This window comes from Osmerus eperlanus, chromosome 8, assembly GCF_963692335.1.
Source record: "Osmerus eperlanus chromosome 8, fOsmEpe2.1, whole genome shotgun sequence".
Lineage (NCBI taxonomy): Eukaryota > Metazoa > Chordata > Actinopteri > Osmeriformes > Osmeridae > Osmerus > Osmerus eperlanus.
In genome coordinates, this window is record NC_085025.1 from 20,186,497 (window position 1) to 20,204,851 (window position 18,355).

Sequence of the window (18,355 nt, forward strand, 5' to 3'; positions counted from 1 at the left end):
GGGGGTGCATTTCACGACAGGCTTGTTGTATTCCTTCTTGCCATGAAATGCACCCCCTGCTAACTCTGACTAGGAAAGTGTCACATGCCTGAAACTTACTGTGGTTACTCATACTAGTGCCCTCCGTGTACAGTAAGAATCATTTGATGCTGGGATATACAGAACAGACAATAGAGGGGGGTGCATTTCACGACAGGCTTGTTGTATTCCTTCTTGCCATGAAATGCACTCCCTGCTAACTTTGACTAGGAAAGTGTCACATGCCTGAAACTTACTGTGGTTACTCATACTTCTGCCCTCAGTGTACAGTAAGAATCATTTGATGCTGGGATATACAGAACAGACAATAGAGGGGGGTGCATTTCACGACAGGCTTGTTGTATTCCTTCTTGCCATGAAATGCAGCCCCTGCTAACTCTGACTAAAAGTGTCACTTGCCTGACACTTACTTTGGTTACTCATACTAGTGCCCTCAGTGTGCAGTCAGAATCATTTGATGCTGGGATATACAGAACAGACAATAAAGGGGGGTGCATTTCACGACAGGCTTGTTGTATTCCTTCTTGCCATGAAATGCACCCCCTGCTGACTCTGACTGGGAAGGTGTCACTTGCCTGAAACTTACTGTGGTTACTCATACTAGTGCCCTCAGTGTACAGTAAGAATCATTTGATGCTGGGATATACAGAACAGACAATAGAGGGGGGTGCATTTCACGACAGGCTTAATGCACCCCCTGCTAACTCTGACTAGGAAGGTGTCACTTGCCTGAAACTTACTGTGGTTACTCATACTAGTGCCCTCAGTGTACAGTAAGAATAATTTGATGCTGGGATATACAGAACAGACAATAGAGGGGGGTGCATTTCACGACAGGCTTGTTGTATTCCTTCTTGCCATGAAATGCACCCCCAGCTAACTTTGACTAGGAAAGTGTCACATGCCTGAAACTTACTGTGGTTACTCATACTAGTGCCCTCCGTGTACAGTAAGAATCATTTGATGCTGGGATATACAGGACAATAGAGGGGGGTGCATTTCACGACAGGCTTGTTGTTTTCCTTCTTGCCATGAAATGCACCCCCTGCTAACTCTGACTAGGAAGGTGTCACTTGCCTGAAACTTACTGTGGTTACTCATACTAGTGCCCTTAGTGTACAGTAAGAATTATTTGATGCTTGGATATACAGAACAGACAATAGAGGGGGGTGCATTTCACGACAGGCTTGTTGTATTCCTTCTTGCCATGAAATGCACCCCCTGCTAACTTTGACTAGGAAAGTGTCACATGCCTGAAACTTACTGTGGTTACTCATACTAGTGCCCTCCGTGTACAGTAAGAATCATTTGATGCTGGGATATACAGGACAATAGAGGGGGGTGCATTTCACGACAGGCTTGTTGTTTTCCTTCTTGCCATGAAATGCACCCCCTGCTAACTCTGACTAGGAAGGTGTCACTTGCCTGAAACTTACTGTGGTTACTCATACTAGTGCCCTTAGTGTACAGTAAGAATTATTTGATGCTTGGATATACAGAACAGACAATAGAGGGGGGTGCATTTCACGACAGGCTTGTTGTATTCCTTCTTGCCATGAAATGCACCCCCTACTAACTCTGACTAGGAAGGTGTCACTTGCCTGACACTTACTGTGGTTACTCATACTAGTGCCCTCATGGTGCAGTAAGAATCATTTGATGCTGGGATATACAGAACAGACAATAAAGGGGGGTGCATTTCACGACAGGCTTGTTGTATTCCTTCTTGCCATGAAATGCACCCCCTGCTGACTCTGACTGGGAAGGTGTCACTTGCCTGAAACTTACTGTGGTTACTCATACTAGTGCCCTCAGTGTACAGTAAGAATCATTTGATGCTGGGATATACAGAACAGACAATAGAGGGGGGTGCATTTCACGACAGGCTTGTTGTATTCCTTCTTGCCATGAAATGCAGCCCCTGCTAACTCTGACTAGGAGTGTCACTTGCCTGACACTTACTGTGGTTACTCATACTAGTGCCCTCAGTGTGCAGTAAGAATAATTTGATGCTGGGATATACAGAACAGACAATAGAGGGGGGGTGCATTTCACGACAGGCTTGTTGTATTCCTTCTTGCCATGAAATGCACCCCCTGATAACTCTGACTAGGAAAGTGTCACATGCCTGAAACTTACTGTGGTTACTCATACTAGTGCCCTCCGTGTACAGTAAGAATCATTTGATGCTGGGATATACAGAACAGACAATAGAGGGGGGTGCATTTCACGACAGGCTTGTTGTATTCCTTCTTGCCATGAAATGCACTCCCTGCTAACTTTGACTAGGAAAGTGTCACATGCCTGAAACTTACTGTGGTTACTCATACTTCTGCCCTCAGTGTACAGTAAAAATCATTTGATGCTGGGATATACAGAACAGACAATAGAGGGGGGTGCATTTCACGACAGGCTTGTTGTATTCCTTCTTGCCATGAAATGCAGCCCCTGCTAACTCTGACTAAAAGTGTCACTTGCCTGACACTTACTTTGGTTACTCATACTAGTGCCCTCAGTGTGCAGTCAGAATCATTTGATGCTGGGATATACAGAACAGACAATAAAGGGGGGTGCATTTCACGACAGGCTTGTTGTATTCCTTCTTGCCATGAAATGCACCCCCTGCTGACTCTGACTGGGAAGGTGTCACTTGCCTGAAACTTACTGTGGTTACTCATACTAGTGCCCTCAGTGTACAGTAAGAATCATTTGATGCTGGGATATACAGAACAGACAATAGAGGGGGGTGCATTTCACGACAGGCTTAATGCACCCCCTGCTAACTCTGACTAGGAAGGTGTCACTTGCCTGAAACTTACTGTGGTTACTCATACTAGTGCCCTCAGTGTACAGTAAGAATAATTTGATGCTGGGATATACAGAACAGACAATAGAGGGGGGTGCATTTCACGACAGGCTTGTTGTATTCCTTCTTGCCATGAAATGCACCCCCTGCTAACTTTGACTAGGAAAGTGTCACATGCCTGAAACTTACTGTGGTTACTCATACTAGTGCCCTCCGTGTACAGTAAGAATCATTTGATGCTGGGATATACAGGACAATAGAGGGGGGTGCATTTCACGACAGGCTTGTTGTTTTCCTTCTTGCCATGAAATGCACCCCCTGCTAACTCTGACTAGGAAGGTGTCACTTGCCTGAAACTTACTGTGGTTACTCATACTAGTGCCCTTAGTGTACAGTAAGAATTATTTGATGCTTGGATATACAGAACAGACAATAGAGGGGGGTGCATTTCACGACAGGCTTGTTGTATTCCTTCTTGCCATGAAATGCACCCCCTGCTAACTCTGACTAGGAAGGTGTCACTTGCCTGACACTTACTGTGGTTACTCATACTAGTGCCCTCATGGTGCAGTAAGAATCATTTGATGCTGGGATATACAGAACAGACAATAAAGGGGGGTGCATTTCACGACAGGCTTGTTGTATTCCTTCTTGCCATGAAATGCACCCCCTGCTGACTCTGACTGGGAAGGTGTCACTTGCCTGAAACTTACTGTGGTTACTCATACTAGTGCCCTCAGTGTACAGTAAGAATCATTTGATGCTGGGATATACAGAACAGACAATAGAGGGGCGTGCATTTCACGACAGGCTTGTTGTATTCCTTCTTGCCATGAAATGCACCCCCTGCTAACTTTGACTAGGAAAGTGTCACATGCCTGAAACTTACTGTGGTTACTCATACTACTGCCCTCAGTGTACAGTAAGAATCATTTGATGCTGGGATATACAGAACAGACAAGAGAGGGGGGTGCATTTCACGACAGGCTTAATGCACCCCCTGCTAACTCTGACTAGGAAGGTGTCACTTGCCTGAAACTTACTGTGGTTACTCATACTAGTGCCCTCAGTGTACAGTAAGAATAATTTGATGCTGGGATATACAGAACAGACAATAGAGGGGGGTGCATTTTACGACAGGCTTGTTGTATTCCTTCTTGCCATGAAATGCACCCCCTGCTAACTTTGACTAGGAAAGTGTCACATGCCTGAAACTTACTGTGGTTACTCATACTAGTGCCCTCCGTGTACAGTAAGAATCATTTGATGCTGGGATATACAGGACAATAGAGGGGGGTGCATTTCACGACAGGCTTGTTGTTTTCCTTCTTGCCATGAAATGCACCCCCTGCTAACTCTGACTAGGAAGGTGTCACTTGCCTGAAACTTACTGTGGTTACTCATACTAGTGCCCTTAGTGTACAGTAAGAATTATTTGATGCTTGGATATACAGAACAGACAATAGAGGGGGGTGCATTTCACGACAGGCTTGTTGTATTCCTTCTTGCCATGAAATGCACCCCCTGCTAACTCTGACTAGGAAGGTGTCACTTGCCTGACACTTACTGTGGTTACTCATACTAGTGCCCTCAGTGTACAGTAAGAATCATTTGATGCTGGGATATACAGAACAGACAATAGAGGGGGGTGCATTTCACGACAGGCTTGTTGTATTCCTTCTTGCCATGAAATGCAGCCCCTGCTAACTCTGACTAGGAGTGTCACTTGCCTGACACTTACTGTGGTTACTCATACTAGTGCCCTCAGTTTGCAGTAAGAATAATTTGATGCTGGGATATACAGAACAGACAATAGAGGGGGGTGCATTTCACGACAGGCTTGTTGTATTCCTTCTTGCCATGAAATGCACCCCCTGCTAACTTTGACTAGGAAAGTGTCACATGCCTGAAACTTACCGTGGTTACTCATACTACTGCCCTCAGTGTACAGTAAGAATCATTTGTTGCTGGGTTATACAGAACCGACAAGAGAGGGGGATGCATTTCACGACAGGCTTGTTGTATTCCTTCTTGCATGAAATGCACCCCCTGCTAACTCTGACTAGGAAAGTGTCACATGCCTGAAACTTACTGTGGTTACTCATACTAGTGCCCTCCGTGTACAGTAAGAATCATTTGATGCTGTGATATACAGAACAGACAATAGACGGGGGTGAATTTCACGACAGGCTTGTTGTTTTCCTTCTTGCCATGAAATGCAGCCCCTGCTAACTCTGACTAGGAGTGTCACTTGCCTGACACTTACTGTGGTTACTCATACTAGTGCCCTCAGTGTACAGTAAGAATCATTTGATGCTGGGATATACAGAACAGACAATAGAGGGGGGTGCATTTCACAACAGGCTTGTTGTATTCCTTCTTGCCATGAAATGCACCTCCTGCTAACTTTGACTAGGAGTGTCACATGCCTAAAACTTACTGTGGTTACTCATACTACTGCCCTCAGTGTACAGTAAGAATCATTTGATGCTGGGATATAAAGAACAGACAAGAGAGGGGGGTGCATTTCACGACAGGCTTGTTGTATTCCTTCTTGCCATGAAATGCACCCCCTGCTAACTTTGACTAGGAAAGTGTCACATGCCTGAAACTTACTGTGGTTACTCATACTAGTGCCCTCCGTGTACAGTAAGAATCATTTGATGCTGTGATATACAGAACAGACAATAGAGGGGGGTGCATTTCACGACAGGCTTGTTGTTTTCCTTCTTGCCATGAAATGCAGCCCCTGCTAACTCTGACTAGGAGTGTCACTTGCCTGACACTTACTGTGGTTACTCATACTAGTGCCCTCTGTGTACAGTAAGAATCATTTGATGCTGGGATATACAGAACAGACAATAGAGGGGGGTGCATTTCACAACAGGCTTGTTGTATTCCTTCTTGCCATGAAATGCACCCCCTGCTAACTTTGACTAGGAAAGTGTCACATGCCTGAAACTTACTTTGGTTACTCATACTACTGCCCTCAGTGTACAGTAAGAATCATTTGATGCTGGGATATACAGAGCAGACAAGAGAGGGGGGTGCATTTCACAACAGGCTTAATGCACCCCCTGCTAACCCTGACTAGGAATGTGTCACTTGCCTGAAACTTACTGTGGTTACTCATACTAGTGCCCTTAGTGTACAGTAAGAATCATTTGATGCTGGGATATACAGAACAGACAATAGAGGGGGGTGCATTTCACGACACGCTTGTTGTATTCCTTCTTGCCATGAAATGCACCCCCTGCTAACTTTGACTAGGAAAGTGTTACATGCCTGAAACTTACTGTGCTTACTCATACTAGTGCCCTCAGTGTACAGTAAGAATCATTTGATGCTGGGGTATACAGAACAGCCAATAGAGGGGGGTGCATTTCACAACAGGCTTGTTGTTTTCCTTCTTGCAATGAAATGCACCCCCTGCTAACTCTGACTAGGAAAGTGTCACGTCTGAAACTTACTGCGTTTACTCATACTAGTGCCCTCAGTGTACAGTAAGAATCATTTGATGCTGGGATATACCTGCTACACCCCCTGCTAACTGACGTGTATAGCTAGTTGCAAGTGTGCACGAGTCTTGGAGCTAGGAAAAAGGCGAGCCACTGTTCTGCGCAAGACTGGACGAGCCGGAACTGGAACGATGGCGCGGTCCGTTTCGCGCTCTCGCTTGCCTCACTGCGCCACTGAGCACTTTTCATAGAAATGAATGGGGACGCCATCTTGGAAGAGAAAACAAGCTGTGTCTACTAAATATAAGTCTATGGTCTGAGCCTGACACGGAGCAGGCTAGTTCTTTTTTTTTTCTTTGTCACAACCTTTATCTTTTTTTTAATTATTGCATAAAGGCAGAAATACAGTTAATTACAGAGTATACAAACAGACAAGAATGCAAGGGGGTACAGCACAGAACAAATCATACAAAGACCTTATAAAGAGTACAGACAGCTTTCTCATTAAAGGAATACAATATAGTTTGAATGTATAATTCTAATCCTTTGTAAAATATAAAAAAGAGAGGTTTTCTATTAGGTAGTTGTATTTGGTAGTGTGGTAGTTGTGAATGTTGGTGTGGTAGTTGTGGCTTCAGGTATACTAGTAGTATTGGTTGGTGTGGTAGTAATAATAATAATAATAATAAGCTGAAGAAGACTATTCATATAGCACATTTCACACAAGAATTGCAGTTCAAGGTGCTTTACATAAAATCAATAAAAACAATAATACAAATAATAAAAGTAGTACTATTTGTTGGTGTGGTAGTTGTGTTTGTTGGTGTGGTAGTTGTAGGGGTTGATGTGGTAGTTGTGGCATCAGGTATAGTAGTTGTGTAAATTTGTGTCGTAGTTTCGGGTTCTGGTAGTAGTAATTGTTGGTGTGGTAGTAATAATAATAATAAGACTTTATTCATATAGCACATTTCTTACAAGAATTGCAGTTCAAGGTGCTTTACATAAAATCAATAAAAACAATACAAGTAATTAAAATAATTAAAGTAGTACTATTTGTTAGAGTGGTAGTTGTGCTTGTTGTTGTGGTAGTTGTGAATGTTGGTGTGGTCGTTGTAGGTGTTTGTCTGGTAGTTGTAGGTGTTGGTGTGGTAAATGTTGGTTTGGTAGTTGTAGGTGTTGGTGTGGTAGTTGATGTGGTAGTTGTAGGTGTTGGTGTGGTAGTTGTAGGTGTGGTAGTTGTGGGTGTTGATGTGGCAGTTGTGGGTGTTGATGTGGTAGTTGTGGGTGTTGATGTGGTAGTTGTGGGTGTTGATGTGGTAGTTGTAGGTGTGGTAGTTGTGAATGTTGGTGTGGTACTTGTAGGTGTTTGTGTGGTAGTTGTGGCATCAGGTATAGTAGTTGTGTTTGTTGTTAAAATGTGTGTCGTAGTTGTGGGTGTGGTAGTTGTTTGTGTGGTAGTTGTTGTTGTGGGTGTGGTAGTTGTTTGTGTGGTAGTTGTGAATGTTGGTGTGGTAGTTGTAGGTGTTGGTGTGGTAGTTGTAGGTGTGGTAGTTGTTTGTGTGGTAGTTGTTGTTGTGGGTGTGGTAGTTGTTTGTGTGGTAGTTGTGAATGTTGGTGTGGTAGTTGTAGGTGTTGGTGTGGTAGTTGTAGGTGTTGGTGTGGTAGTTGTAGGTGTTGGTGTGGTAGTTGTAGGTGTTGGTGTGGTAGTTGTAGGTGTTGGTGTGGTAGTTGTAGGTGTTGGTGTGGTAGTTGTAGGTGTTGGTGTGGTAGTTGTAGGTGTGGTAGTTGTAGGTGTTGGTGTGGTAGTTGTAGGTGTTGGTGTGGTAGTTGTAGGTGTTGGTGTGGTAGTTGTAGGTGTTGGTGTGGTAGTTGTAGGTGTTGGTGTGGTAGTTGTAGGTGTTGGTGTGGTAGTTGTGGTAGTTGGTGTGGTAGTTGGGTTTCCAACGGTGACAATCACACAACGCAGCTCAGTGATATTTGGGGCTGTAAAAAGAATATTTAATTAACAAATTTGTTAGATGGTAAATCTTTTCAAATTTGGTACTTAAAATGATAGATCACGGATTATAAAACAACTGAACTGATAGAGAACCACTTGATTTATCAAAATGGAGACGGACCCGACATCTTGTGCCTGGGAGACGAAGCAGATAGGATGGTCCTGTCTGTCATCATCTGCTGGTGTCCATCTTATCCTGAACTGTCCAGGTGCAGTCGTGGTCTTTGTAAAATTGCGCGGACCACTGACCAGAAGCTCAGAAACACAACACGTTCCCATAAGTATTCTTCTACACTTCGGATATGTAGGATCATTCCTAGATAGGCAGACTGTTTGATGTTAAGTACACGCTGCCTCCTAGTGGTGAATACATGAGTTAGTGTATTTTCCTCACATAGAAAGATTGGCCTCTGCCCTGACTGAGATCTCCAGTGTGTTGTTGACAGCGATGTAGAAGTGGGTTCCGTAGGCCGGCGTCGGGGACAGGAACCTGGGGAGATATTCCCCCTCAGCACAGGAGGGCACTGCAGCCCCAACTGGAGGACAAGGCAGCCATGAATACCGAGATGTACTTCTGTCTTTCACATGCTACATAGTTGTATACGTTGATAAATGGAACAACCAACCCACACACTCGACGGTTGGACACTTTGCTAATTACGCCCCCCCCCACACACACACACACACACACACTCCCCCACCTTGCCTGTCATAGACAAACGTGTAGCCTACACACTGTAGATAATATCTACCTGTGACTGCAAACTGTACGGGCAACTTGCTGAGAGGGCTGGAGGGATTTCGGTTGGACAGCGAGCCATCCTTGTAGGTCAGGGTTATAGACGCAGTGGGGAAGTCCTCCATCATAAGCTGCACCGCGTACGTGTTTCCAACTGAGTTGGAAGTGTTCAAGTAAGATAGCGTGCATGGTGACTGAAGGGTACAAACAATAACATTGATTAACATTTAGATTAACCCTTGTGTTATCTTCGGGTCATTCTGACCCATCAGTCATTGTGACCCACCGTCGTATTGCGACAACTTTACAGCATACAAAAACAAAGTGAAGCATTTTCTTTTAACCGTTGGGCTGTCTCAGACCCCCCACATTGCAAAGGTTAAAAGAAAATTATTTTTATTTGTTTTTGTATGGGGTAAAATTGGGTAAACACAACGATGATTCGTTATGAACCTTTGGGTCACGTGACCCGAAGGCAGCACAAGGGTTAAATGTGAAACAGGCTGTTTCATATGGGAGATATACACTTGAAATATGATAATTATTCAACTGACTGGGTGTGTGCTCCTTGGGTCCTCACTTTCAGTGTAAAAATGCTTGGTACAGGTAGTGAACAATCAGCACACTCCTGGTTCCCAGACAGACCTAGTCTGCACTGAACCAGGTCTCCATCTGGATCATGGGCCAAAAGCTGAAAATCCCTGGGACAATTCACTGGAACTCTTGAGGGTAGAGAGAGAGAACAAGAGAGAGAGAATGAGAGAGAGAGATAATTATTTTTTCAGTAAACCCTTGTATTTGGTTTATAAGATCACACAGATTAATACAAATGATGATTGCAACTTACAGCAGAAGAGGTATGACTGTGGTCTGTGGGGATCGGTTGGCTGTCCCTGTGTCAGACCTCACTCCCAGATCCACCGTAGTTTGTAGTTTCCATGATATATCCCCTTCAACTGTGGTGATCCAGTTACCACCATAGTCTATAAACATGAATGTAAGTATGTTACAGTTGCACAGGCATGGGACTTTACTGAGCAAATACTATGAACATTTACAAATATAAATGCAGTTGTGTAAAGTGTTGTTTCTCAGTTTCATTCAACACTTACTCAAGTATAAAAGGTAGGTTGGTGTCAACATTTCTTATCATGACTTCTTCCCACTTGCACCATTCTCCACTGCTACTGTCCAGGTTATACAGAGCATTGCTGCTAATACTGCCACAATTTCCACTCTGACATGTCCATCTGTCAGCCAAGGCTGAATTGGGACACTAGGTTAATGGCCAACTTGAAGTGAATGTCCACCTACAATCATTAAGGAGATGTAAAGTCTAACCCACAATTCTATACTGTAGTTTCTAAGATGGTCGAACTCATGAAAAGTGAAACACACTTACAGTAAAATCCTAACATTCTAGTTTGGCTTTCAATCAATTAGAGAGCGATAGATAATAGGGGTGGGAATCTTTTGGTACATCAAGATTCGATTAAAATCGATTTGGGGTCACGATTCGAGGTAGATTCGAATAAATAAAAAAAATCATAACGATTTTTTTAATTTGTGAATCGATATGAATCGCTAGAAGACTGAATTGCGATTCAAATGTGAATCGATTTTTCCCCCCACCCCTAATAGATAACATACTGAAAAAGTTGAGTACAGTGTAACTATCCAGCACAGATGAATCATTTATAACATATAACAAATACGACACACTTTCACAACAGTAGCAGGCTCAATGCTAATAATGGGCTTGATTTGTAATATTACATCTATTCATCAAATAGGCAGTGAAATCCCAGACTGTGCGTGAAATAAATGCCAACCAGTTACCAGTATCTTCCATTCAAAAACATTAGTCTTTATCTTTGCTACTTTGCAGAAGGCAGATATCCACACTCCACTGTCAGAACTCAGATCTCTGTTTCTACTTTGTGGTCTTACTGTGTAGGATCCGTCTGCGTTGACTCCTTTGGGGTTAAAGGTCATGGTCCCTCCGTTGAAGTTGGAGGCTGAGGATCCAGAGAGCAGCAGTAACAGTGGCAGCAGGATGGTAGAGCCAGACATGGTGCCTACTGTATGTGAGCACCTCGGACTGCAGCATCTGCTTTTAAACAAAAACGTTTCAGGGAAATACTGAATATGTGATGGGAGAATGAGGAAGGAAAGACAACGTTGGAATGGATATCAACTTGTCTGTGGAACAGGGGGCGACATGGGCAATAAATAATAATTGGAATGGTGACATCCCTGCGATCAGTTTCTATTGCTCATTCGAAAGGCACGTAAATGATAGCCAGTTGGAGGTGGCTCGGGCATCTGATAAGGATGCCTCCTGGACGCCTCCCTGGTGAGGTGTTCTGGGCACGTCCCACTGGGAAGAGGCCCCGGGGAAGACCCAGGACACGCTGGATGTCTCTCGGCTGGCCTGGGAACGCCTCGGGGTCCCCCAAGAAGAGCTGGTGGAAGTGGCCGGGGAGAGGGAAGTCTGGGCCTCCCTGCTTAGGTTGCCCCCGCGACCCGACCCCCGGAAAAGCGGCAAATGATGGATGGATGGGTAAATGATAGCTTATAATGTCACTGTGTGGGAGTATTCACCTTGTATATACTGTGAATACATAGTTTTACAGATAAATAGTTGAATTTTTTACAGATAAATAGTTGCATTTTTTACTGTTTTGTGCGAAATAATTAAGAAATAATATAAAACCAGTCTGTGGCACACCACCAAGGTGAATTGGTTTAGTCTTGACCCTTGGAAGACAGTGTTGGGGGATGGGCATGGGCGGCATATACTGTATGTGTGGTGTCCTGGGGAAACCCTTCACCTGGTGAAAATTTGACTTTCTGGTATACATCTTTGGAAACTACAAACTCCCCTGAATACAAATCTGACACATCACTTATTGCATCTGTCAAATACTGATGCACAACCTTCTTTTTTATACTCGTTACAACATCTGCCCTGTTGTGCTCGACTTCATAACAGCCACCACTGATGAAGTGTTGCTCAATGTCCTGCACATCCAAAATGTCAGTGCAAGAGCCTTCACTGTCCAAGTAAACTCTTAAAACGGAATTTGGAATGGTCAAGCTGTGCTCCCCCTTGTCAGTGCAAAACACCAACTCCCCACTAAGCTTTGAGACATAACTCCCACCCCTGCGCAGAATCTTGCATTTCTCACATCTATGGTAAGGAACTTTTATATCAAAAGTCAACTGCTGTGTATAACACTTCGGACTTCGACATCACTGAAGAATTTAGTCACATTCTCACGTGCACTTCCCTCTCCATCTTCCTTGGCTACAACTCCACTGATGTCATCCATTTTGTCAATTGCACTAGCTCTCGTGGTAGTCAGAAAGACGGATCCCAAAAACTGCCGTGTCGACAGATTAGTGAACTTATAGGACAAGCCCTCCTGCACAGACGAAATTTGACTGTCCCACAATTTAAGCGGAATACTTCCTGTGGCATCACCCACTTCACCTCGGCTTGAGAGTTGCGTACAGAAACCATTTCTGTGCGAATCTTCAAGGAGATGACCTTGGCCTCCAACACACCAACCTAAAACATAAAATCATTTAGCAAGCATTCAGTAACCAAACATGCTTGTTTCAGACTTAAATGCACACCCTTAAGCCCTTACGCCTGTCACATACAAGAACGCGCATGCCTCAAGTGAAGCATTGCCAAAATAAACCTGCTTACAATGGAAGTGAATAGAAATCCTTCAATGCAATGCCACCCACTGTAGTATGGAGTCCACAACTTTAAATACTCCACTTTCCTATTAACATCTTGTTGGCAATGTCTTATGGACAATTTGTAGATTTCAAACCTGCAGTTGATAGCCTTTACAAGTAGCGTGGCCCCAACAAAATCTAAATCAACCAAATAGGCCTACTTACATGCTGTCACGGGCCCAAAGCCTTCACCTTCACCACATTCAAGGGCAGCAGTTCTGCTGGCCTTCTGGATGGGAACGGAACTTCGGTCACCCGTATTTCAGTGTTCCTGTTGCACTGTACATCAAACGCTGCCGTGCTATTGAAACCTGGAGAGTATGAGCAAAATCCTAATGATATTTCCGTTGCATCATTCATTACACGGCGTTCCCGAACACTCGATTTACTGGTTTACAAACATGTTCTATGGGCCATTATAGTGGCATTTGAATTAACCACTTGAACTCAATACATGAAATTCTGTAATGTCACATTTCTCGACAAGCTCATTGCTAATAAACAAAACATATGCCTAAAAACGCAGCTTGAAACGGTTGTCGTTATAACAGGTAGGCTACTTCAACTAGCACTCGGCCTACTGAGGAGTCAAGTGTTCCGTTTCAATTCATACATTACATTACATTTAGTCATTTAGCAGACGCTCTTATCCAGAGCGACTTACAGTAAGTACAGGGACATTCCCCCTGAGGCAAGTAGGGTGAAGTGCCTTGCCCAAGGACACGTCATTTGGCACTGCCGGGAATCGAACTGGCAACCTTCAGATTACTAGCCCGCTTCCCTCACCACCAGGCTGCCTCTTGCAGGGGAAACTAGAGAGGGTACAATTTCTGGGGAAATTGTAGGGTGTGCTTGCTTGCGTCGGTTGCACAGGGGTCCGTTTTTTATTGACATTTTTACAACTGATATTTCTGTATTTTATATAAAAATGCATACTTATTATTTATAAAGATTACATAGATTTAAAAGCATTTTTTTTTTTTGCTGCTCATTTACAACTGAAAATAAGAGTGAAGTGTAGAATGAAATAGATGTCTTCTCATTTCCCCTGCAAAAGGCAGCCTCATCGTCTTGGTAGCGATTGCGTTGGTTGAATTTGATTTAACGTTCCGTTGTATGGTTTAGGCTGAAATTAATTATTTTCATGAACAGATTGACAAAGTTTAGTCTGTGGCAATGAAGTTCAGGTTAGTAGTCAGATAGTTTCACCTATTGAAATACTTTTGATTTAAGTAAGGGGAGTGCCGAACATGTTCTGTCGCCGTTTGACTTCCTAAACAGCTGTGTAGATGTTTTTGTAGTGTGCCTCGCCTAGGCTACAGCGTTGCAGTGAGCAACACTGGTTTGAAACCACAGGTAATGATAATTTCACCAACAAATCGTTTACTTGTAATGTAATGTAATAATAAATCCTACAACGAAAATGTATTTGTGAGGAATGTTTATTTTAACGATTGAAAACAGATGCATCATAGACCACTGTAGTATGTGTTGCCCGGGCAATAGAGGCTAATGTCATGATGCTAATGCTTCAGTGAAATAGTAGACTACCGTTTCCGAAAGTAGACGTGGGCCTACTTCCTTAATAATATCAGCTAATATTGTACGTTACATTTCACAATTGTGTTTCACATCACAAAGTAAAATGAGTAAATAGTTATCACCCTGGCCTCTTTGCTTGTGGCGTTTCTGCAGCTGCCTTGCAGTAAAGCTATAGTTAGCCTAGCTATCACCCAAGTTAACAGATGCGAAACGAATGTTCTGCTACAGGTAGTCACGCGTGTTTTCATGACGTTAGTGACGTAGTAACGTTAGTAACGTCAGTGACTGTGGCTAGCAAATTAGCCACCGTTAGCTTCACTTTTCGCCACAAAAACTTAACTTCAGCCTAAACCATGCAACGGAACGTAAATCCCAATAGAAGCAACTCAATCGCTACCAAGACTAAACTTTTGACACCTAGGTTGTCTATGTAGGCCAAATATTGACTAAGTTTTAGGGGGGCAAAAAGAATAATAACTAGAAACGGCTGTTCCTGCGAAACAGCAGTGAGAATGCTGAAAACCTGAATGGGGATAGCTGACCATGCTAAAAAAGCTGAAAAGTGAAAATTTAGTAGAAAGTTATAAGCTGAAGCTTCAAAGCAACCGAAAGGTATTTTTGAAAGGGTCTGGAGCAGCATTCCAACAATGATTTGAAAGGATTTACCATTACTTTTAAAGGGAGAATAATTTGCACAAAAACCTTAATATTTTAAAAAGTATAAAAGTGAGAAATGAGAAAATACCCGCAAGCTGAAATGAATTTCAAAAATGTGTGAGTGACACAAAAGAGGCAGTGTGGAAGCTGAACTGCATCATCTGCATCATCTTAACAAAGCTAAGAGCTAAAATAGCCTACAATGCGGGAGAAGCTGAAAGCTGAACTGTTAAACAGAAGAAGTAGGCTAGCTAGTCGGAACAAGAATATTATCGTTTTAACAGCTGAAATTATAGTTGGGATAGTAATAGCAGTGGCAGATGTAGCCTACCATTGAGTGCGTTTACTCGGCTTTCTTAGTAGGATTCAATGTGTTGATGGAATGAAACATACAGCAGTAGAACCGATACAGGAAGACACGGCGACACTTTGTTGCAGAAGGATGATGGTGCAAGTTTTGTCCGTGGAGCATACAACGATTAATAAAAAAGAATCATATAGACGCGTTTATTGAGTAATCGCATAACTAATTACACATGTAAACGGAGTAATCGTATTATTGGCATAAACCGACAATTGCTAGTAATCGGGTTTCTCATGGTCAAGTAAACGTACCAATCACCTGTGTGAGAGACTGAGTGGTGCGTGTCTGTCGTTACGGTGATGGTGCAGCTATGATTGCTAACGCGCTGAGGGCAGAGAATAAGAGAAATGTAGCTAGAATCCACACCTCAAACAAGATAACCTAGACGCAAAACTGTACGTCCAATCCAAAATATAAGGATATTTTCCGAGACCCAAGACTCTGCCGAAACCAGATATATTCTTTATATGTCTGTGCAGTCAGAAATACGACTCTACCTGCAGTTTCAAAAACGTGTTCCTTCTGCTTTCCTGGTGCGTGTTTGTTTGGTTGCCACGGCGATGGAGCAGCTGTGATCGCTAACGAACTGGGCAGAGAGAATAACTAATGTAGATAGAATCCACACCTCAAACAAGTTAACCTAGACGCAAAACTGTACGTCCAATCCAAAATCTAATGATATTTTCCGAGACCCAAGACTCTGCCGAAACCAGAGATATTATTTATATGTCTGTGCAGTCAGAAATACGACTCTAACTGCAGTTTCAAAAACGTGTTCCTTTTGCTTTCCTGGTGCTTGTTTGTTTGGTTGCCACGGTGATGGCGCAGCTGTGATAGCTAACGAGCTAGGCAGAGAGAAAAACGAACATTTACCTAGCATCCACACCTCAAACAAGTTGACCTAGACGCAAAACTATACGTCCAATCCAAAATATAAGGATATTTTCCGAGACCCAAGACTCTGCCGAAATCAGAGATGTCCTTTATATGTCTATGCGGTCAGAAATACGACTCTACCGGCAGTTTCAAAATCTTGTTCCTTCTTGCTTTCTCTGACTGATTTTACTCACCTCTCCATTGAAGTTAGTGAGAGAATTTGAAAGGCTGCTCTCGCTTCAAGGCTCATAGCTGAAAATCTGTAAATGTGAGCTCTTTAATAGTTACATTGGCTGAAAGAGGACAATTTTTCCTACATTTTAAGGTATAACTTGTTTCTGTAAGTTAAACTATATGAACGTTAGAGGAATTTGTTTGACAAATTAGTTGAATATCAGAAAAAGTGCAGCAAGCAGCTTGCTGCTCATTCATAAAAATCAAGAAGGAGCAAACATTTTAATGTATTTCAAACTGTCATAATTCAAAATTGGCTGAACATTTGAAAAAGCTGAATCATTTGGGAATAGCTGAATGTCTTGTGAACATTTTAAAGGTTGAATGGTGTCTCTAGCTGAAAGTAAGCTGAAGTAGTTACGTTTGAAAGAGGAGGAAGCTTTTTAATGATTTGAAAGGATTTACCATTACTTTTAATGAGAATAATTTGCACAAAAACCTTAATGTCTTAAAAAGTATAAAAGTGAGAAATACCAAAAGTCATAGCCATCATCTCCTGAAGGAGCTGAACGTTTTGATACAAAAGTTGTAGGAATCGGTTAAAGTATGCAGAACGAGTTAAAGGCCAAAAAACGGCGGAAGAACTGAGAAGTTGAAAAGCAATAGTGAGAATGCTTAACAGCATTCTCACAATAATAACTAGAAACGGCTGTTCCTGCGAAACAGCAGTGAGAATGCTGAAAACCTGAATGGGGATAGCTGACCATGCTAAAAAAGCTGAAAATAGTGAAAATTTAGTAGAAAGTTATAAGCTGAAGCTTCAAAGCAACCGAAAGGTATTTTTGAAAGGGGCTGGAGCAGCATTCCAACAATGATTTGAAAGGATTTACCATTACTTTTAAAGGGAGAATAATTTGCACAAAAACCTTTATATTTTAAAAAGTATAAAAGTGAGAAATGAGAAAATACCCGCAAGCTGAAATGAATTTCAAAAATGTGTGAGTGACACAAAAGAGGCAGTGTGGAAGCTGAACTGCATCATCTGCATCATCTTAACAAAGCTAAGAGCTAAAATAGCCTACAATGCGGGAGAAGCTGAAAGCTGAACTGTTAAACAGAAGAAGTAGGCTAGCTAGTCGGAACAAGAATATTATCGTTTTAACAGCTGAAATTATAGTTGGGATAGTAATAGCAGTAGCAGATGTAGCCTACCATTGAGTGTGTTTACTCGGCTTTCTTAGTAGGATTCAATGTGTTGATGGAATGAAACATACAGCAGTAGAGCCGATACAGGAAGACACGGCGACACTTTGTTGCAGAAGGATGATGGTGCAAGTTTTGTCCATGGAGCATACAACGATTAATAAAAAAGAATCATGTAGACGTGTTTATTGAGTAATCGCATAACTAATTACACATGTAAACGGAGTAATCGTATTATTGGCATAAACCGACAATTGCTAGTAATCGTGTTTCTCATGGTCAAGTAAACGTACCAATCACCTGTGTGAGAGACTGAGTGGTGCGTGTCTGTCCTTACGGTGATGGTGCAGCTATGATTGCTAACGCGCTGAGGGCAGAGAATAAGAGAAATGTAGCTAGAATCCACACCTCAAACAAGTTAACCTAGGCGCAAAACTGTACGTCCAATCCAAAATATAAGGATATTTTCCGAGACCCAAGACTCTGCCGAAACCAGAGATATTCTTTATATGTCTGTGCAGTCAGAAATACGACTCTACCTGCAGTTTCAAAAACGTGTTCCTTTTGCTTTCCTGGTGCTTGTTTGTTTGGTTGCCACGGTGATGGCGCAGCTGTGATAGCTAACGAGCTAGGCAGAGAGAAAAACGAACATTTACCTAGCATCCACACCTCAAACAAGTTGACCTAGACGCAAAACTGTACGTCCAATCCAAAATATAAGGATATTTTCCGAGACCCAAGACTC

General features: G+C 42.7%; 1 protein-coding gene across 1 annotated transcript; it reads right to left on the bottom strand.

Moving 5' to 3' along the window:
- Positions 1–8,692: 8,692 nt before the first annotated feature.
- LOC134025142 (uncharacterized) lies at positions 8,693–11,114 on the bottom strand. Its single transcript, XM_062468026.1, has 5 exons — positions 10,979–11,114; positions 9,889–10,024; positions 9,622–9,763; positions 9,055–9,235; positions 8,693–8,838 (listed from the first exon to the last, which is right to left on the bottom strand). Exons 1-5 carry the CDS (start codon positions 11,112–11,114, stop codon positions 8,693–8,695), a joined length of 741 nt encoding a protein of 246 aa, XP_062324010.1.
- Positions 11,115–18,355: the final 7,241 nt, after the last annotated feature.